The 21,830-nt window shown below is 45.1% G+C and overlaps 1 protein-coding gene across 2 annotated transcripts; it reads right to left on the bottom strand.

The window, feature by feature from the left end:
• Nucleotides 1-12,587: 12,587 nt before the first annotated feature.
• Nucleotides 12,588-21,062, bottom strand: LOC116984014 (dual specificity protein phosphatase 6-like). Of its 2 annotated transcripts, XM_033038044.1 has the most exons (3): nucleotides 20,009-21,053; nucleotides 18,221-18,649; nucleotides 12,588-14,123 (listed from the first exon to the last, which is right to left on the bottom strand). In XM_033038044.1, exons 1-3 carry the CDS (start codon nucleotides 20,397-20,399, stop codon nucleotides 13,816-13,818), a joined length of 1,128 nt encoding a protein of 375 aa, XP_032893935.1. In that variant the 5' UTR covers nucleotides 20,400-21,053; the 3' UTR covers nucleotides 12,588-13,815. The 2 variants fall into 2 exon arrangements, with proteins under 2 accessions (XP_032893935.1, XP_032893936.1); XM_033038045.1 differs by lacking the exon at nucleotides 18,221-18,649 and having other exon boundaries at nucleotides 20,009-21,062.
• Nucleotides 21,063-21,830: the final 768 nt, after the last annotated feature.

Here is a 21,830-nt window from a genome sequence, read left to right as displayed (position 1 = left end):
CCTCTGGCTGCTACAAATGTGAGAAGTGCATCCAGGTACAGCTCCTGAAGGACCCTGTTGGGGAACTGAAGAAGCAAGTGGATGACCTCAGGTTCATCAGAGAAACTGAGTAGTTCCTCGACAAGTCCTACAGTAAGATTGTTACACCTAAGGTACTGGAAGAGAGAAGGTGGGAGACAGTGAGAAAGGGAGGGAAACATGGAATGCACAGGTCCCCGGGTGTTGTACCTCTTGTGAACAGGTTCACCCACTTAGAAGCCTGTTGGGACAGAAGATGTTAACGCACTGAGTGGCGGAATGCCTTGCGAAGCAAAACGTGTTGTTGAGCCAAAACCAAAGAGGCCGACATCAGGCAACGCCGTGGTAGTTGGAGACTCCATTGTGAGGGGTATGGACAGCGGATTCTGCAGCAACAAACGGGATTCGAGGATGGTGTGCTACCTCCCTGGTGTCAGGATCCAGGATGTCATGGACAGAGTGCAGAAAATCCTCAAGGGCAAAGGTGAACAGCCGGAAGTGGTAGTTCATGTTGGCACAAACTATGTTGGAAAGAAGGGGATGAATATTCTGAAGCGTGACTTTAGAGAGCTCGGAAAAATGCTGAAAAGCAGGACCTCCAGGGTGGTTATCTCCTGTTTGCTTCCAGTTCCTCATGCTGGCGAGAGCAGGAATAGGGAGATACGGTACCTGAATGTGTGGCTGAGGAACTGGTGCAGGGGGCAGGGATTTAGATTCTTAGACCACTGGGATCTGTTTTGGAGTAATGGGGAACTGTACAAAAGGGACGGATTGCACCTTAACAGGTGGGGAACCAGCATTCTGGCAGGCAAGTTTGCCATTGCTACACAGATGGTTTTAAACTAAATAGGGGGGGGGTGGGTGTCAAATGGGATAGTCAAGGAAGGAGTTAAAGGGAAATGGAGTACAGGGATAGTTAATGACCCCAGAATTAACGGGAAAGATAGCTCACAAAGGGAGAGGAGAGTATGGCCAAGTGTAATAGGGATCGATGTGAAAGGTGAGATGCGTAAGGAATTAAAAAATATTGTATATGAATGCGCGAAGTATAAGAAATAAAGTAGATGAGCTTGAGGCTCAGTTGGAGGTTGGTAGATATGACATTGTGGGGATTACTGAGACGTGGCTGTAGGAGGATCAGGCATGGGAATTTAATATTCAGGGTTATACATCCTATAGAAGGGATAGGCATGCAGGCAGAGGAGGGGGGGGGTAGCTCTGCTGGTTAGGGATGGAATTCAGACCCTTGCGAGGGAAGACAGAGGCAGAGTCACTGTGGATTGAGTTGAGGAATTGCAAAGGCAAGATGACACTAATTGATGACCCCCAAATAGTAGCCCGGATGTAGGGTGTAAGTTGCAGCAGGAGTTAAAACTGGCATGTAACAAAGGTAATGCCACTGTGGTGATGGGGGATTTCAATATGCAGGTAGACTGGGAAATTCAGGTTGGTTCAGGACCCCAAGAAAGAGAGTGTGTAGAGTACCTCCGAGATGGATTCTTAGAGCAGCTTGTAATGGAGCCGACCAGCGAAAAGGCAATTCTGAATTTAGTGTTGTCCAATGAATCAGATTTGATAAAGAGAACTTGAGGTAAAGGAACTGCTTGGAGATAGCGATCATAATATGATTAGTTTTAATCTGCAATTTGAGAAGGAGAAGGTTAAATCGGAAGTGTCGGCGATGCAGTGGAACAGAGGGGACTATGAAGGCATGAGGGAGGAGCTGGAAAGGGATCCAACAGGAATGACAGTGGAACAGCAATGGCAGGAAATTCTGGGCATAATCTGGAAGATGCAGGATCATTTCATTCCAAAAAGGAAGAAAGATTCTAAGGGGAGTAGGAGGCAACTGTGGCTGACAAGAGAAGTTAGGGATAGAATGAAACTAAAAGAAAAGATGTATAACACAGCAAAGAGTAGCCGGAAGCCAGAGGATTGGGAAACTTTCATAGGACGACAGAAGGAAACAAAACGGGCAATACGGGCTGAAAAGATGAAGTATGAGGGGAAGCTGGCCAGGAATATAAAGAAGGACAGTAAAAGCTTCTTTAGTTATGTTAAGGGAAAAAGAGTAGCAAAGTCAAATGTGGGTCCCTTGAAGGCAGACACAGGGGTGAAATTATTATGGGGAACAAGGAAATGGCAGAAGAGTTGAATAGGTACTTCGGATCAGTCGCTAAGAAAGACACAAGCAATCTCCCAGAAGTACTGGAGGACAGAGGATCTAAGGGTAAGTTAAAAGACTCGCTACAGTATGCACCAGATTGCACAAGTTCAAGCTGAAACTGCAAAAACTCTATACCAGTGGGAGGGGGGGGCTTCGCTCCCTCTGGCTTGGTCTCTCACAATTTCTCACTCCCAACTCTCACCCAATGTTGGCAACCCTGTGGATCTGACGACTGGTTTACGCACTCTTTCTGATCTGCTGAGTGGTTTAGAGGGAGTGTCAGGTTGTAGTTCTAAAGGAGAGTCAGGATCATTTATCTTTGTCTCTACTTTCTTTGGAGAATATGCTCTTACATCTGAACTTGGAATAATACCAAAGTCTGGTAGACATGCATCTTCATCAATACTGTGCTCTTGTACCAGTTCATCACTACCTGGGATCATATGGTCTTCTAACACACACTACAATTTTAAACAAGTACCTCCTGGTACCACACACACTTCAACTACTGTTCCCACCTCCATTTGTTTGTTTTGTAAGAGGGGGCTGAGAACACAGACCTGATCATCTGTGTTGAACCTAGGTTCTTTTTGACTTCCACCATAATGACATTTCTGATCGGTTTGTTTGCGTTCCACTTTCGGAGATATGTTAGATAGAACCAAACGCAGTCTACTTCTGAGTCTTCATTTCATGACAAGTTCAGCTGGCATATACCCTGTGGTCAATTGTGGCGTGGTACGATATTTCAGTAAGAAACTAGCCAGCCATTGCGACATACTGAATTTTGAATCCCCTTCACGAACTTGTTTCTTGAGAGCTCTGACTATCCTGACTGACCTTTCAGCTGCACTGTTAGATGCCGGATGGTAAGTCGGCACTAAGGTATGCTTCATACCATTTAGCTTCATGAAAGTTTGGAACAGTGCAGCATGAGATTGGGGGGGCCATTGCCAGAGACAAGCTCTTCAGGTAATCCATGACACACAAAGATAGACCACAATGAATCTGTGGTTCTTTCTGTTGTGTTTGTACCCATATGTACCACCTCAATCCACTTTGAGTGACTATCTACCAAAACAAGAACATTATTATTCCCTTGTTCACAAAAATCCACATGATCCCTCTGAAAAGGTCTAGTAGGCCAAGACCATGTTTGCAAAGGGGTTTGGGCAGGCCTACTTCTACAACTCTGACAGGTGCTACATTTGTTTGCATTGCTTCTATGTCATTGTCCAATCCTGGCCAATACATGCAACCTCTGGCTGTAGACTTCATTGCTACAATACCTGTGTGTTCACTATGGAGTTCTTCAAGTAAGATAGAAACAAGCACAGGTTTTCAGTACACGTTGTTGCCCATGTGGGTGTTCTTTCTTTTGCAAAAGTACACTGTGCATACTCGCACAAAGGCAGTTCCAAAACACAAGCATGACAAGACGGGGGGGAAAAGGCCTTCACAGCAAAGTTCTGGACAAAGGTGCAGAGACGTGCTATTGATGCAATGGTCAACACAAAGCAAATAAGTGCCAGTTCAATGACTCTACGAGCTAGAACTGTCATCGGAAAGGCCATATTGCATCAGCATAGAGCACCATCACAGAACAAAGCCAAACAAAAGACTCAACAAAACCAAATGCGTGGGATTCACAACCTTGAATAACAGTCGGAGAATAATGAACTTGGACTGTACAACATCTATACTACGATCGGTGGGTCTGGAAAGGACGACTTTCAGACAAAGGTCAAAGAGAACAATTAATACATCACTATGTGCTTTGATACCACTGCTGTTTGCACGATTATAAGCAAAGACACCAATGAATCCAAGTTTAGCAATATGCCTATCACAGAAACAAACATTCAGCTGAAAGCTGGAGAAGTGTTGGAGACATGTGGAGAGATAGTTTGTGATGTACAACACAAAGGCAAGACTTTGAACTTGCCAAAAGTTGTCGCGAGTTATGTCAATAGGCCAACGTTGATGGGCAAAATTTGGCTGCGCTTACTGAAACTGGATTGGGAATCAGTATTCCAAGTCAAAGCACAAATGCAACTGGATCAGTTGTTGCAGAAACATCATGCTATGTTCAATGACAGCTACAGTAGCATAAAGGGTGAGCAAGCACACTTCAGAACTCGACCCGATGTGGAACCTGTCCACTGTAGGAAGCTGAAATCAAAAAGTTGGAACAAAACGGTGTACTGGTTAAAACAGATCGCAGTGATTGGGCTACAAAGCGGACAACACAGTGAGATTGTGTGGAGACTACAACGTGACCATCAACCAGGCAGTAGATGATGAACAGTATCCACTACCAACCTCGCAAGATTTATATGCGGAACATGCTGGTTCCAAGGTAGTCTCTAAGCTAGATCTAATGCCACATGCATATGCTCACCTAAATGTTGATCGTAAGAGCCAGCAGTACCTCACGGTAAACACACACATGGGCTGTATTCCCTATGGTGTGAAGTCGGCACCAAAAATCTTCCAAACTACGATGAACAAGATTCTGCAAGGAACATCACATTGTTTGAGCAATCAAGATGACTTGCTGATTGTGACTGTTACTGAGGAGGAGAATCTGGAGATACTCAGTGAAGTGTTGAAGCGGCTAGATGATCACAATATAAAATTGAAAAGAAGCAAATGTGCATATCTTGGTTTGAAAGTGGATCAACATGGACTAAAACCAGTGACGGAAAGATTGAAGCTATAGCAAACGCACGCACACCACAGAATGCATGGCTGCCAACATTGGGTGAGAGTTGAGAGTGAGAAATTGAGAGGGAGTGTAGCGACCGAGGGGAGGAGGGTGTGGGAGGGGGTGTCCTCACTCTCACTGTAGGGAGCTTTTGCATTTTTCAGCTTGAAATTGTGCAATCTGATGCATACTATAGCGAGTCTTTTAACTTACACTTGAATGCACCATTTATGCTTTAAATTGGATTAGGTATGAATAAGGTTAGGCTAAATTACATTATATGTATATATGTGTGTGTGTATGTATATATATATATATAATCAATCAACCTCGCCCTTTGACTATAGAAACAAGACGAAAATAATGCCACATATTCAATCGTATATGGTTCAATGAAATTAAGATATAGATAGATAGATAGATAGATAGATAGATAGATAGATAGATAGATAGATAGATAGATAGATAGATAGATAGATAGATAGATAGATATATGGAAACAGGCCATTCAGCCCACCAAGTCCATACCGACAAGCAATCTATCCTACACACAAGGGACTATTTACAGAAGCCAATTAACCTACAAACCTGCACTTCTTTCGGATGTGGGAGAAACCGGAATATCCAGAGAAAACCCATGTGATAGTAAGGCAGCAACTCTACTGCTGCGCCACTGTGCCACCCCATTAAATTATTTTTTCTGTAATATATTTATTATGGTGCCACGTCAATAAAGATGAACGCATGATTCTGATTTCTGCCCTTAGTTGGATAACACCCATCTCCAGTCATTGTGTTTTATGGCTGGTTTTCAACCTCTTCAGTCTAAAGGTCTCGACCTGAAACATCACCCATTCTTTCTCTCCACAGATGCTGCCTGTCCTGCTGAGTTTTTCTCGTTTTTAGTGTCTATCTTCAGTTTAAATCAGCATCTGCAGTTCCTTCCAACACTCTTTGTTAAGCGAAACAGGTCCTATTCTCATAATATTATTCACCTCAACTAAGTCTTTTCTTCACCTCTGTTGTTGCAGAGAATACAATCCCAGTTATCAAATCTTTCTTCAAAGTGAAAAAAAAATTCCAGCTTTGCCAACATCTTCATAAATTGCCCCTGGATCCTCTCCAGAGCAATTGCACCCTTTCTACAGTGTGTCATAGTCTTACAGCATGGAAACAGGCCCTTCATCCCAACTTGACCGTGCAGATCATGATGCCCCTTCTAAGCTAGTCCCATTTATCCTCATTTGGCCCATATCCCTTTAAACCTTGTCTGTGCCAGTGTGTGTGTGTCAGTGAAGCGGCAACAACATCCGGAGACTTGGCGATGCCCGGGGGGTGTTTCCTTCTTCCCCCCCCCCCCACGTCTCTTTCCCCCCCCCACCCCATGGGAATGTGGGCCGGCCTAGGTGCTTTGTGTCCAGCTGTGGTTCGGGGAAGGGGAGGGGGTTGGGCATCGGAGCTGAGCCTTAGCCCGAGATTCATCCCCGCGGTTCTGGAGATGCTCACCTGGCTCAGGGCCGGGGTTAAAACTCCATGCGGTGTGGACAGGGCGTCCGACGGACACAGAGCTGCCGGAAGTGAGGGTGGGAGGTGTGAGCGGTGCCTCGGGTGGGGGGGGTCAGTGCTGGGACCACCGCCATGTCTACCCATCACACCATCTGCAGGGGAGAAACTAAACTACTTTTTCTTTCCTCCAAATCATCCCGTGGGCCGGTAGTTTGACAGCCCTGCTTTAAATCAATGCCCTCTAATTCTTGAATCACATATCCCGGGATAAAGACTCTGCATTCACCTTACATATTCCCCTCGTGGTTTTTACTCACCTCTAAAATAATTTTTGCTTTATTTTGAACTTCCAGCACCTGCAGATTTTTGAGCGTGAGAAATTTGTGATCAGCGTGAGAGCGTGAGAATTTTGTGAAATGCGTGACTCTCACGCTCAATGCGTGTGAGTTGGCAGCCCTGAGAATGTGTCTCAACTCTGCTCCTTCCTGGGTATGGTACTGTATTACTCGCGCTTCTTACCCGAGTTAGCAACAAAGCTTGCTCCTCTTCACAAGTTGTTGAAAAAGGATAAAAAATGGGAATGGTCCAAAGAGCAACAAAATGCTTATGATGCATGTAAGAAAAGTTTGACCAGTGATGCACAACTTGTTTACTTCGATACAAATCACGAGTTAAAGTTAGCTTGTGATGCATTTCTTTGTGGGGTAGGAGCTGTGATTTCACATGTAATGGAACATGGACAATAAAGCCTGTAGCATTTGCAACACACACACTTACCAAGAGTGAGCGTAATTATGCACAAATCGAGAAAGAAGCCCTTGGTATCATCTTTGGGATTAAGAAATTCCATCAGTATCTGTTGGGCAGGAAATTCACCCTGGTTACTGCTCATAAGCCACTTCTCACTATTCTTGGTCCTCGGTCAGCAATACCTACAATGGCAGCGTGGAGGATGCAGCGCTGGGCAGTTCCCCAGTCACAGTATGACTACAGCATTGAGTACAGCAGCTCAAAAGAAAATGCTATCGCTGATGCATTGTGGCGTTTGCCTCATGAAGAATCAGATGTGGGCACTGAAGATGCTAGCTACGTGACCGGGTGGGTTTTCTCCCGGTGCTCCAGTTTCCTCCCACATTCCAAAGAAGTACGGGCTTGTAGGTTGATTGGCATTGGTAAAGATTATAATGTGTTCCTAGTGTGTAGGATAGTGCTAGTGTAACGGGGTGATCGTTGGTCGGCATGGACCCGGTGGGCCGTAGGGCCTGTTTCCGTGCTGTATCTCTAAACTAAAGTACACTCTCGGATGATGCTGCCTGATTCGCTGAGTTACTCCAGCACTTTGTGCCCAGTTTTGTATTAACAGGCATCTGACGGTCCTTGTTTCCACCTCAAATCGGCCTCTATTTCATCTCTAAATTTAATCGCTCTAGTTTCTGCATTGCCATCAGCTGCCAAAGGCTTAATTTCTGCAATTTCCTCTCTAAACCTTCACGGTTCTCTGTTAAGATTCCTCTTAAAACCTACCACTCGCACTAAGCTGTAGGCCAGCTGGTCTAATATCTTTTCATGTGGCACGTCATCAAAGTTTCTTTCATTAAACTTCCATGACAAGCCTTGGAATACTTTTGTTTGAATTAAAGGTGCTATAAAAATGCAAAACCTTGTGTTACTGAGCACAATGTATTAACCCATATCAAGGGACCTCCTTTGTTCTCCTGTTACCTTAAGGATCATCTTCTCCATTTCAAGAATGTAATTGAAAGTGCCAACGCAGATATAACCATATAACAATTACAGCACGGAAACAGGCCATCTCGGCCCTTCTAGTCCGTGCCGAACACTTATTCTCCCCTAGTCCCATCTACCTGCACTCAGACCATAACCCTCCATTCCTTTCCCGTCCATATACCTATCCAATTTATTTTTAAATGATAAAATCGAACCTGCCTCCACCACCTCCACTGGAAGCTCATTCCACACAGCTACCACTCTCTGAGTAAAGAAGTTCCCCCTCATGTTACCCCTAAACTTCTGTCCCTTAATTCTCAAGTCATGTCCTCTTGTTTGAATCTTCCCTACTCTCAGTGGGAAAAGCTTATCCACATCAACTCTGTCTATCCCTCCCATCATTTTAAAGACCTCTATCAAGTCCCCCCCCTTAACCTTCTGCGCTCCAAAGAATAAAGACCTAACCTGTTCAACCTTTCTCTGTAACTTAGTTGCTGAAACCCAGGCAACATTCTAGTAAATCTCCTCTGTACTCTCTCTATTTTGTTGACATCCTTCCTATAATTAGTCGACCAAAATTGTACACCATACTCCAGAATTGGCCTCACCAATGCCTTTTACAATTTTAACATTACATCCCAACTTCTATACTCAATGCTCTGATTTATAAAGGCCAGCACACCAAAAGCTTTCTTTACCACCCTATCTACATGAGATTCCACCTTCAGGGAACTGTGCCCAGTTATTCCTAGATCCCTCTGCTCAACTGCATTCCTCAATTCACTACCATTTACCATGTACGTCCTATTTTGATTTGTCCTGCCAAGATGTAGCACCTCACACTTATCAGCATTAAACTTAAACAAAAAGATAATTTCACACAAGTGTAAACAGCAGGAAACCGCACTTTGGGTGAATTGTTAACAAGCTTGTTTGTGGCACGGTGGCGCAGCGGTAGAGTTGCTGCCTCACAGCGCCAGAGACCCAGGTTCGATCCTGACTATGGGTGCGGTCTGTTCAGAGTTTGCACGTTCTCCCTGCGACCACATGGGTTTTTCTGGGTGCTCCGGCTTCCTCCCACACTCCAAAGATGTACAGGTTTGTAGGTTAATTCGCTTTGGTAAAAATTGTAAAGGCCCTGTCCCACAATATGAGTTTACCTAAGAGCTCTCCCGAGTTAAAAAAAAAGGAAAACTTGTGGTAATTACGTAGAATGTACGTCGGAGCTCGTGGATGTCTCATAGCGGCTCGTAATGCTAACGGCAGGTACTCGGGGAAACAAGGAAACTCGTGAAGTTTTTTCAACAGTGTGAAATATTTCCCAGAGTAAAAAAATGCTCGTGATGAGGTACCACGAGTTTGATTTTTTTAAACTCGGGGAGAGCTCTTGGGTGAACTTGCATCGTGGGACAGGCCCTTAAATTGTCCCTAGTGTGTAGGATAGTGCTAGTGTGCGGGGTGATCGCTGGTCGGCACGGATTCAGTTGAACGAAGAGCCTGTTTCCATGCTGTATCTCTAAAGTAAACTACACCTGGCATAGTGGCGAAGGGTGGGCTGAAGGTGTTTATTGTGGCCTGTCTCTTTAAGGCTACTGCATTTAACTGGTGAAGGCATTTCATAAAGTGCTGGTGTCTACCATTGGAAATCTGTAGACACTTGTAAGTCTGAACCTCCAGATCAACCAGTGGCCTTGTTTAACCACTGGTGGATGATGCATGTGTGTGATGAATGCGCCTGAGAGCTAAGACCTTAAAGTACAGAGAGATGGCATCATATATTCTTCATAAACTGGCTTTTGTTGGTTAGTTTACATCCTGTGTTTGTGCATGTGTCTCATGACCATGAGGGCAAATGTGTATATTTGTGTCTCGGTCACTCTCTTTTTGTGCATCAATCTGTGTTTGTTTTTGTGTGTGTACCGAAGATACACACAAAATGCTGGAGTAACTCAGCGGGCCAGGCAGCATCTCTGGAGACAAACAGCAGGTGACGTTTTGAGTCGGAACCTTTCTTCAAACTGAAAGTAGAGGGAGGGGGCAAGAAATGCGTGTATTGTCCGTGTATCTGTGTTTAACTGTATGTATATGTACGTCTGTGGGTCCATGTAACTATCTCAGTGTGTCTTTGTGTGTATGTGTCTGTGTGCGTACCTGTGTGTATGTATGTATGTGGGGTGAGTGTATCAATATGTATGTGTCTGTATGTGGGGTGTGTCCGTGTGCGTGTGTGTGTGTCTGTATGTAGGGTGTCTGTGTGTGTGGGGTGTGTGTGTGTTAGTGTATGTCTGTATGCATACAGGTGTGTGTCTGTATGTGGCATGTGTGTATGTCTGTTGGTATATCTGCATGTATGTATGTGCATGCCCACATGTCTCTCTGTGTTGGTCTGGCTCTTGGTGTTTGTATATGCCTATCATCTGTATGTGTCAACTGGTGCAAGAACTGCATGTGTGCATGTGCGAATACGTTTGCATGCATGTCTCCATTTGTGAGGATGCACGTGTGTGAGTCGGCGTGCATGACTGCAGGCTTGAATGAGTTTCCTGTGTTGTCGGGAGGCCCCAGCACTCGTCATAGATGTCACCACAAACTCTGCTCAAGCGATGCTGTTGTCCTCAAACTCCCTGCCTGATCTTTAGTTTGGTTTATTGTCACGCGTACAGAGGTACATTGTGATGCTTTTTGTTGGATGCCATCCAGAAAGACTATAGGGTGGTACAGCAGTAGAGTTGATGCCTCACAGCGGCAGAGACCCAGGTTCAATCCTGACTACGTGTGCTGTCTGTGTGGAGTTTGTACGTTCTCCCCGTGACTGCATGGGTTTCCTCCGGGTGCTCCAGTTTCCTCCCACATCCCAAAGACGTGCAGCTTTGAAGGTTAATCGGCCTCTGCAAACTGTCCCTGGTGTGTAGGATACTACTAGTGTACGGGTGATCGCTGGGTGGCACGGATTTGGTGGGACAAAGGGCTTGTTTCCACTCTATATCTATACTAAGCTCCAAGAGAGAGACGGGACAAATTGGATGGACTGGATGATTATATTCAGTGCTGTACAGATCTCCGGCTCTCTGCCTGATGTTTAGTTTTATTGTCACGTGTACCAAGGTACAGTGAAGATCTCTTTATTGTGCGCTATCCAGTCAGCAGAAAGACTATACATGATTGCAATCGAGCCGTCCAATGTACAGACACAGGATAAAGGGAATAACGTTTAGTGCAGGATAAAGTCCGCTGTGAGAATCTTCCTGCTTTGCCGTTGTCTCCTCTCACCCATGCCCTGGTCTTCCCCTTTCATTTGCAATCCTTAGTTTAAAAATAGGAGCCACTTCCTCAAACAGGTGCACAAGAATCTGCGGCAGTGGAAGCTGACACATGCCACATCGTACAAGCCAGCCCACATCCACTTCCCCAAACCGCTCACCGAAGTCGGGACCCTTACTCAGACTTTACTGTTACTGCTGTTAGTTTCTAACCATTGAAGCTTCCTTATACCTGCGCAATTTCACATATCCCTGGAGATATGTCACAGTTATACAGTACAGAAACAAGCTCTTTGGCCCAACCTGCCCATGTTGACCAAGATGCCCCATCCAAGCTAATCCCGTTTGCTTGCATTTGGCTCGTATTCCTCTAAACATTTCCTATGCATGCATCTGTCCAGGACCACAGTCTAGGGTCGTTCAGGTGCCGCACATTGAGTCCGGTGGGGACAGCCCTCTCACAAGGGAAGGGATATCACTCCAAGGGGCTACGTGAGGGGATCCTCAACACTGGTGCTCCAGAGAAGGTTGTTTTCTCAGCCCCCTTTATTTACTCCTTGTACACCCACGACTGTGCTGCCATGTATAAACCTAATTCAATTTACAAATTCGCACCACCATTGTGGGCCGGATATCAAATAATGATAAGACTGAATACAGGAAGGAGATTGAGAACCTCATGACCTGGTGTCAGAACAACAACCTTTTTCTCAATGTCAGCAAGACACAGAAGATAGTGATCGACTTCAGGAAGCAAAGCAGTACACATACCCCTGTTTACATTGACCCTTCCTTTCAGTCCGATACAGTTGGGGGATGGGGCCACGTACGCCTGGAACAGGGACAGTCTGAAGGATTCAAACCCAAAATGTCACGTTTCCCTTTTCTCCAGAGATGCTGCCTGATCCGCTGAGTTAGTTCAACATTGTGTGTCTATCTTTGGTTTAAGCACAGTTGTGAACACTACCGAATACGTCGCTAATGAATGTATAGACACTGAAAACATCTGAAGAGGTTTTTTCCACTGTTCTTGTTTTGTATATATTTTTTATTCTGAATAAAGTTTACTTTTGGAAATGTTAAAAAAAGTATTTTAAATGCTGTTATGGTACCTGTCTCAACTACCTCCTCTGCAATTCGTTCATGCACCCACCATATATATCCATGGAGATGGCTCATCAAATAATGGCCAAGACTTGTGTGAGTTTCTATATAGGCAAAATAGTTATTTATTAATAACTTAGTATAATAATACAATCAATCATTCTTAGAATAAATCCCCATTTCACATTAAGCCTCTCTTGACAATGAAATCGGCGACAGTTTCTCACTGGCTACCAAACTACAGCAAGTGCATTGTGTACATACAGTATTGGCTTTCCAGTTTTAAATACAGACTTAGGGGAAAAAAATCCATTGCATTCACGATTAATTTCCCTGAAGAGTCTGCACAGAGGTAACACACTGTATGACTTGCGCATTGTCCAAAATTACAAATTAAAATCCCAAGAAATACTCTGCCCCCACCCCCCGTAACCAAAGAACAGTCTATTCATTCGGAAGCAAGAAAACACCAACACTATGTACACTCACACACACACACACACACACAACCAAGGCCCTCAGTTTACAATAGACAAAATATAAGGGGCTTATCAAGATGCAGTTTTAAATTACACTCTCACATAGATAGATAGATACATAGATAGATAGAGCATATCAATGCAGAACAGTCATAAAGAAAATGTTTTTTTGGCATATACTGTCCTAGTAATCAGTCAAAACATAACATTGGTAATACTTATTTATACACTTCGGTCTTCCAGTCCACTAGTCAGCATGTGAAATGGATTCAATTCAACCAGATACCTCACAAAGAAGTTACTCTCTCTAATATTAAACACTCCATCCTAAATCAGAATCTCAGCCGACATTTGGTTGCGAAACTGGATTTGTATACAGACAATATATACAGGAACATGCTGCGAGATACTCGATAGGGTCACGAGTACACACAAAAAAAACAAAGAGTGTGGCCAGTTTCAGAACTCTCCAAAAGCTTTTTTAAAAAAAAAGACTTTTATCCTACCAGCTTGAATCAACAAAGCCTTCAATGAAGACATATATCTAGCTGTGAGTAGGACGGGAGAAGAGGGCAGGGGTCAGGGGCACAAGGGCTACGCCCGACTTGCCCTTTTGTCCTCTCGTAAGACTGCAAAGCTTTCAGCCACTGCACTTTTCCAACCAACTTTGTGAACCATCGATGGCCTCAAAGTCAAATGTCAGGGGTGGGCGCCCTCTTTCACAACAGGCTGCTTGGTCAAGATCAGTTGTCTTTACCAGAGCCAGTCCGATCCCTTCATGTGTCAGTGATCCGACCGTTAAAATTTTTCCTGCCCGGTTTCACCCATGGGCGTTTAGCTTCTGGGTCAAGTGGATTGCAGTGCGTCGAGCTGGAAGACATTGTGGTTGGTGGGAGTGCTGAAGTAGAGGGGCTGAGCGGTCACCCGGTTGTCACAGGGGCTGCTGAGGCCCAGGGTCCGTTCAAAGTCCAGCAGCTGCCCCATGAAGTTGAAGTTGGGGGAAATGTTGGACTTCTTCATCTTCACGATGTCGTAGGCGTCATTCATGGACAGGTTGAGCTTCTGCATCAGGTAAGCCACGGTCACGGTGACCGAGCGGCTGATGCCGGCCAGGCAGTGCACCAACACACCGCAGCTCTGGTTGCGAGCTTCATCTGAGGAAGAATCAAAGAGAAACACAAAGACAAGGTCAGCGGCAGTCGCAGCATAGACGACTCCAGCGGGTCCAACAAAGCTTAAAAACATTCACTTCATGATACTTCAAAGATACCGCGCGGATACAGCCCTTCGAGTAGGTGCCAACCAGCGACTAACCTTGTACACTAACACTATCCTACACACTAGGGGTCATTTACAGAAGCCAATTAACCTTCAAACCTGAACGTCTTTGGAGTGTGGGAGGAAACCGGAGCACCCAGAGAAAACCCACGAGGTCCCAGGGAGAACGTAGAAACTCCATACAGACAGCAACTGCAGTCAGGTTCGAACCTGGGTCTTTAGCTCTGTAGAGCAGTGCCGCCACTGTACCACCCGTGCAAAACTAGTCAAGTTAATTATGTTTGATAACGTGACACAGTGGCGCAGCTGGTAGAGCCATTGCCTCCGCACCAGAGACATGGGTTCAATCCTGACCTGGAGTGCCGGCTGGGTGCGGAGTTTGCACGTTCTCCCTGTGACAGCAGGGCTTTCCACCAACCACTCTGGTTTCTTTCCACATCCCAAAGACATCCCGATCCGAAACGTCACCTATCTATTTTCTCCAGAGATGCTGCCTGACCCACTGAGTAACTCCAGCATTTTGTGTCTATCTTTTCACTGTAAATCGGTGCATTTAACGAAAATACATGCAATCCTAACAATTCCAGAGGATTTGCAAAAACATGTGCTCCCACAGCTATTGAGGCTACATTTTACTTCAGCTCTTCCCCCTCCTCACGCCTCTCAATCAAAACTTCCACTTAAGTCTCAGCTTCACAGACACGTCAGAATACTAGTAACTTATAGAAACAAGGAACTGCAGATGCTGGTTTACAAAGAAAGAAGCTGTGTTGGAGTAACTCAGCGGGTCAGGCAGTGTGGCTCTGGAGAATGTGGATAGGTGACCCGTCTTCAGATTTGTGATTTAGTTTAGTCTATTGTTAAGTATACCGAGGTACAGTGAAAAGCTTTCTTGTTGCGTGCTGTTCAGTCCGCAAATATACCATAGAGTCTGAAGAAGGGTCTCAACCCGAAACGTCACCCATTTCTTCTCTCCAGCAATGCTGCATGTTACTCCAGCATTCTGTGTCTATCCGCAAAAAGACCACATGTGATTACAATCAAGCTGCCCACAGTGTACAGATACAGGATAAAGGGAAAAAGATTTAGTGACCAGAAAAGTCCAATTAAAGATGATCTGAGGGTCGTTGTAACTCCGGATTTTGGCCCACCAACAGCATCATTTATGGGTTTGAAGAAGAAGAAGAACCTGAAATGTCGCCTATTCCTTTTCTCCAGAGAAGCTTCCTGATTCCAGCACTTTGTGTCTATCCTCAGCATAATTTACGTTCAGGTTGGTTAGGAAATGCCTTGCAAAAATAAAATAATTTCACAAACAGTGAAATGTGAAGCACTGCGTTGGAAACCCAGTGACTGCAAAGGTCACACTGCAACTTTGAAAAATGTATGTGGAATCCTCTTGCGGTTTTGTGTGGGTTACGGCCGACAAAACAAAAAGTGCATTTAGTTTCCACTGCTCAGATGTCTGTGCGCAAACCTTTCAATAGAAAGTTTGCAAGATGGCAGTGAATGTCTTCTGTGTCGAGCCCTCTCTGCCTCTAGAGTTTATTAACTTATTCTCCCAACAGTTGCGCCTGTCCTCACAATAGAGGCATTCAGACGCTTCAGGAGAGAGAGTCACAGGGGACAAGGCCCATTAACAGGAACAGGATGTCAACATTGCCTGAAAATGGTTTCCTTTGTCGGAGGAAATGCATTACAATGCCTTTAGATTAGTTTCTCTGTGGCTTCTAGCCGAAATTCCTTCCGCCCCGACTCAAATTAGCCCTAAACGGCAGGACGCGCCTCGGGGATTGTAATTACATTGGTTCTGGTTAAAACTATAACTATGCTGTCTGCACATAAAACTGCGGAGATCCTTTTAGAACTTGTTTAATGCTATCGATTGCAATCCATTTGGTCTGCCAGCCATATTTTTGTCAAACAAAATTGCTTAAGATCTCACCATTCAAAATGGGTGGCACAGTGTTAAGAGTTTGATCCTGACTACGGGTTATGACCGGGCAGAGTCTGTACATTCTCCCCGTCACCTGCGTGGGTTTTCCCTCGGGTTCTCCGGTTTCCTCCCACACTCCAAAGATTTACAGGTTTGTAGGTTAATTGGCTTTTGGTAAAATTGTAAATTGTCCCTAGTGTGCAGGGATCGCTGGTCTGCCAGGACTCGGAGGGCCGAAGGGCCTGCTTCCTTGCTGAATATCTATAAACTAAACACTCAGAACAGGGTACATTTGAGCTGTGCAATTAAATGCAAGCTCATTTATTTTCTGGCCTGGTTTATGCCATTGTGGATGTTAAATTTTGATGGCTGAAAATTGGGTCACAATAACAGAAAATATCACTGATAGATATATTGATATATTAAAACGCATCCTTTATGTTGTGTGCCAACTTTCAAGTTAATGGGGGGACCACCATAATAGGACACAGTGGAGTATTTTGTATATTCCAAGTCCACAAGTATGGGCAGCACAGCGGTAGAGTTGCTGCCTCACAGCGCCAGGGACCGACCAGTGTTAGATCCTGACTACGGGTGTTGTCTGCACGGAGTCTGTACGTTCTCCCGGTGACCTGCGTGGGTTTTCCTCGGGTGCTCCAGTTTCCTCCCACACCCCAAAGACGTGCGGGTTTGTAGGTTAATTGGCTTTGGTAAAAATAAAGGTAAATTGTCCCTAGTGTGTGAGATAGTGGCAGTGTACAGGGCAATTGCTGGTTGACGCAGCTCAGTGGGTTAAAGAGCCTGTTTCCACACTCTCTCTAAACCAGACTAATTCCCACAGTTTGTGCAGATACACTCCAATCACTGAATGCCAAATGGGAACATGTTGACACAACATAAAGGATATGCTACACCCTTCCCAGAATTCCGGTACAAGCTTATTCCAATTTCCCTTTTCTTTAGTAATGACAAGAGTTGTGGAAAATCAAACGTGTTTTGTTTGGGTTAGCAAAGGGTTACTTGTTCTTATTACAAACTGTGAATTGTTGTCATTAGTATGGACCAACAATATAAACATCTAGGTACGACACTAAAAGCTGGAACAACTCAGCGGGTCAGGCAGCATTTCTGGAGAAAAGGAATAGGTGATGTTTTGGGGCGAGACCCTTCTTCAGACAGAGAGTCAGGAGAGAGGGAAACGAGAGATATAGAAGGTGCATAGAAACAAACGAATTAAAGATATGCAAAAACAACGACGATGAAGGTGGAGCCCACGCACAATGGTCATTCATTGTTGGTCTTTCATTCATTGTTGGCTGTGGGGAAGGTGGTAGAGAGTTACACAGTCAACAGTACGACAGTGAAACTAGTTGATGACTAGGATGGGGGGGGGGGGGAAAGAGAGGGGGAAATGCAAGTGTTATTTGAAGTTATAGAGAAATCATTATCACACTTCTGGGTTGAAAGCTGCCCAAGCAAATAAATGAGGCCAATTTGCATTTGGCCTCACTCTGACAGTGGAGGAGGCCCTGGACAGAAAGGTCAGTGTGGAAATGGCAAGGTGAGTTAAAGCTTTTGGCAACTGGGAGATCGCCTAGTTACATCTACATGTACCCACTATACAAGCTTTAAACATTGCAACCCACATTGCTGCACAGAAGTAGAATTATAAACCATCCTTACCCACCCAATTAAAATCAAAACAAAAATTGCCGATGCTGTATATCTTAAGTAAGAACACTAAACTGTGAAAACACACAGCAGGTCAGGCAGCATCTGCGGAAAACGAAACAGGGTCCAGACTAGAAACATTGGCTCTCTGCGTTCTCCAGAGATGCTGCCAGACTCGCTGAGTTACTCCAGCATTTTGTGTTTATCAAATCTCACTGTACCAATTGGTGCATGTAACAATAAATGCAACTTGAATTTGAACTATCTTCTGTGTAAACGAGCATCTGCAGTCCCTGCCCAGACATACAAGATTGACAATCGCGAAGAAAGCAACTGGTTGGAGAGATTTCTAACAGGGTTTCTTACCTATGAAGGCAATTGCTTCTGGGAAGAATTGGGACAGGTTCTGACTCCAGTGGTCGGAGATGGGGATTTGCTTGTATTTAAATTCGCCTGCGTTCTCAAACAGGTTGGGGAGGTTGGGGGTGACGTTGAGGATATACTTGATCCCGTGTTCCTCCAGAGCGTCGAGGTTGGTGGAGTCCTTGGCGCAGCCTAGGTACAGATAGGGCAAGATCTCGACCGGGAAGGGAGGCTGGTGATTGTTGGACAGAGGACTGCCCTCGCACTCGGTGGCGCTGCTCGGTGCGTCCGACTCGATGTCGGAGGAGTCGGAGCTGATGCGGAGGCCGCCGAGTCCGAGGACGGGCACGGTGGGGGAGATACTGCAACACAGGCTCTCCAGGTTGGTCTCACAGTGTGCTGGATACTCCGCCTGGAACTTACTGAATCCACCTGTGGACACAAACAACACACAGCAACAGCCGCATTACAACCAGCCCGCTGCCTCAGAACTGCTCAGCACACACAATTAAACACCTTTGAGGCTATTTGCCCCATTTCTGCTGTACTAGCCCTTTCACTCTCCATTTTCTAATGTTTTCTTTACAATATGTACCAAATAATTAAGCACTGAGGCCAATCACCCTCTAACTGCCATACTAGCCCCTTCCACTCTCCACATGATAATCTTTCCTTGACAGTGTATCCAGTGTAGACTGGATTTGGAAAATGGCAGCAAACATGTCACCTCTTGCATGCGGGCTCAATAGACTATTGCTGTACGAAGGTACACAAAAATGCTGGAGAAACTCAGCGGGTGCAGCAGCATCTATGGAGCGAAGGAAATAGGCAACGTTTCGGGCTGAAACCCGAAGGGTTTCGGCCCGAAACTTTGCCTATTTCCTTCGCTCCATAGATGCTGCTGCACCCGCTGAGTTTCTCCAGCATGTTTGTGTACCCTCGATTTTCCAGCATCTGCAATTCCTTCTTAAAAACTATTGCTGTACACTTGCTAATTGGGGTGGTATGGTGATACTCAACTGGACTGTTTGTAAGAAAATAATTTCTCTGTGCGTTTACACACCGTGCAAATGACAATAAAGCACCATTGATGAACCATTGAATATAGAGCACTCTTTGAGGCCATCTGCCCTCTTCCTACTGTACTAGCCCCTTGCACTCTCCACTTGATAAGTGTTTTCTTTACAAAATGTATCCAATTCCCGGTTAAAAAGTTGCTGTGCCTTTTTCTAAACCCCCAATCAAAGCTCCACTAATTTGTAGAAACAATCTCTACTTCCTCCCCTTCCTCTAGTACATTTTATTACATTGTACGTTACATAGATACATAGACAATAGGTGCAGGAGTAGGCCATTCGGCCCTTCGAGCCAGCACCGCCATTCAATGTGATCATGGCTGATCATCCACAATCTGTATCCCCGTTCCTGCCTTCTCCCCATCCTCGATTCAGCTAGCCCTAAGAGCTCTATCTAACTCCCTCAATGCACAATAAATTCCCCATTTCGGGGAATAATACACACAATTTCATCTGTTTGGGGTAAGGATACAATCAGGATTTACATGTAACAGTCAACACAGATTTACTCACAACGTAAAGTGCATTAATCTACAAGGTCGCCAAGTGCCTGGAAAATTAGCCCAATTTCTCTTTCAAAAGAGGGCCAAGTTTTCAGAGCTGAAAACGGCTATAATGATTCTACTTTTTAAATAAAAAGCATTCTTTTTTTTTCAGCTATTAAATAAAACAAAATTATATTCCAGCATACGGTTGGTGCAGAGGATATTTTTACCTTCCAAGCAGAACACTTTGCAACCTTCGTCCCTTAACTTTCTCAGTAGGAGGCCGAGCACGGAGGTGGTGTAGAGGTTTTCGTTCCACTCCGCCGAGTTCTCGTCGTACAGGAGGATGATGTCGGTCTTGCAGCGGCGAGCGAAGCGTTCCTTGTCTTCGTGGTTGGAGATGAGGGACTTGACGGGGAAGTTCCCTTTCCTCAGCCTTCTTAGCATCAGGCCCGGGATGGCCACGCTGATGGCCGCCTCGATGTGCGAGGACTCGTACAGCTCATGGGCACGGCAGTCCATCAGCAGCAGGCTGTCGCTGCCCCGCACCAGCTGGTCGTGGAGCCAGCCCGCCGCCTTGCAGATCGCCATTTCCGGGCAACAGGGAAATTTCTCTAACATGGGGGCAGAAATCACTGAACGATCATCAGCTGAAGCAAAACAGCCGCCGCCAACCTGTCGACTTTATCAATGGAATAAACTAGATACCTCCCCTACCACAAACAACCTTCCTTCCCTACTTTGCAAATGAAACCTGAATTGCTAAAAATGAGTCCAATTCCCTATTTTGCAAATAAACCCTAAATTGTAAAACAAATTCTACTTTGCAAATTAAAGCCAAGAAAAAAGGCAAAATCAATTTTCATCTGCACAAAAATCGGCTTGAAAATAATTGCAAAATTGAATCCTATTCCCTACTTTGCAAATAAGACCTAAATTGCAAAAAATGTTCTGCTTCAAAGCAAAGAAAAATTAATTATCAGCTGAACAAAAATCGTCCTTAAAACAATTGCAAAATTAGTCTGCTTCCCTACTTTGAAATAAAACCTAAATTGTAGAAATGTTCTACTTAAAAGCAAATTGATTTTCAGCTGCAAAAAAAAAAAATTGTCTTTAAAAGAAAATTGTATTTCCCTCAAGAAAGAGCGAGGCGGGTTGCATCTATAGGCTGCGAGATGTGAATGGCAGGGCGCTGTTGGCTGCCTGTGTTTTTCTCAATGACCCTGGCTGGCGCCGCGACGCTCGGCCCGCAGCCGCCACGCCGCTTTTCTTCAATAGAAACAGCCCGCCGCCTCGCCCCGCCCACCGCAGATGGATACATTGCACCGGCCAATCAGCCCTCGCCCTTGTCTTCTGTCGTCACCGCGTTGCCGGGGTGACGACCCGGATTGGAGTGTGTGTATGCAAACGAGCTGTGGAAATGCCATTCACAAAGGAGAGAGAGAGAGAGAGAGAGAGAGAGGATTTGTTTTCCTTAATTGGATGCAGGAATTTCCGTTCTCTCGATCCCTTGCTCTCAAAAAGCCCCACTCACTCAGGAGGGGAGGGGACGGAGAAGGAGAGAGAGAGAGAGAGAGAGAAAGAAAGAAAGAAAGAAAGAAAGAAAGAGAGAGGGCAAAAGAGGGAGCAAACATGTAGGCAACATTTAAGCAACATTTTCAACTTTATATCCTTGTACTAAATGCTGTCCCCTTTATCTGTTCACTGTTGACAAGATTCTTGTCAAGTAAGGGTGTCCAGGGTTATGGGGAGAAGGCAAGGGAATAGGGTAGGGAGGGAGAGATAGATCACTCATTATTGAATGGCGGGGTAGACTCGACGGCCTAATTCTTCTGTAGTGTTTATGAATTTATGGGCGGCTTGATTTCATTCATGTAGAAAAAAGAACTGTATGTGCTGGTTAATACACAAAGGGACACAGAGTGCAGGAGTAACTCAGCGGGTCAGGCAGCATCTGTGGGTGGAAAGGGTCGGTGATGTTTCGGGTCGGGACCCTTCTTCAGACCGGGTTTTCTTTGTTTCTTCAGATTGCCCTTTGTGTCTACAAGGAAC

Source organism: Amblyraja radiata, chromosome 19, assembly GCF_010909765.2.
Source record: "Amblyraja radiata isolate CabotCenter1 chromosome 19, sAmbRad1.1.pri, whole genome shotgun sequence".
Lineage (NCBI taxonomy): Eukaryota > Metazoa > Chordata > Chondrichthyes > Rajiformes > Rajidae > Amblyraja > Amblyraja radiata.
The sequence above is the reverse complement of the archived record's forward strand: the minus strand, read 5'-3'. Positions and strand labels throughout refer to the sequence as shown.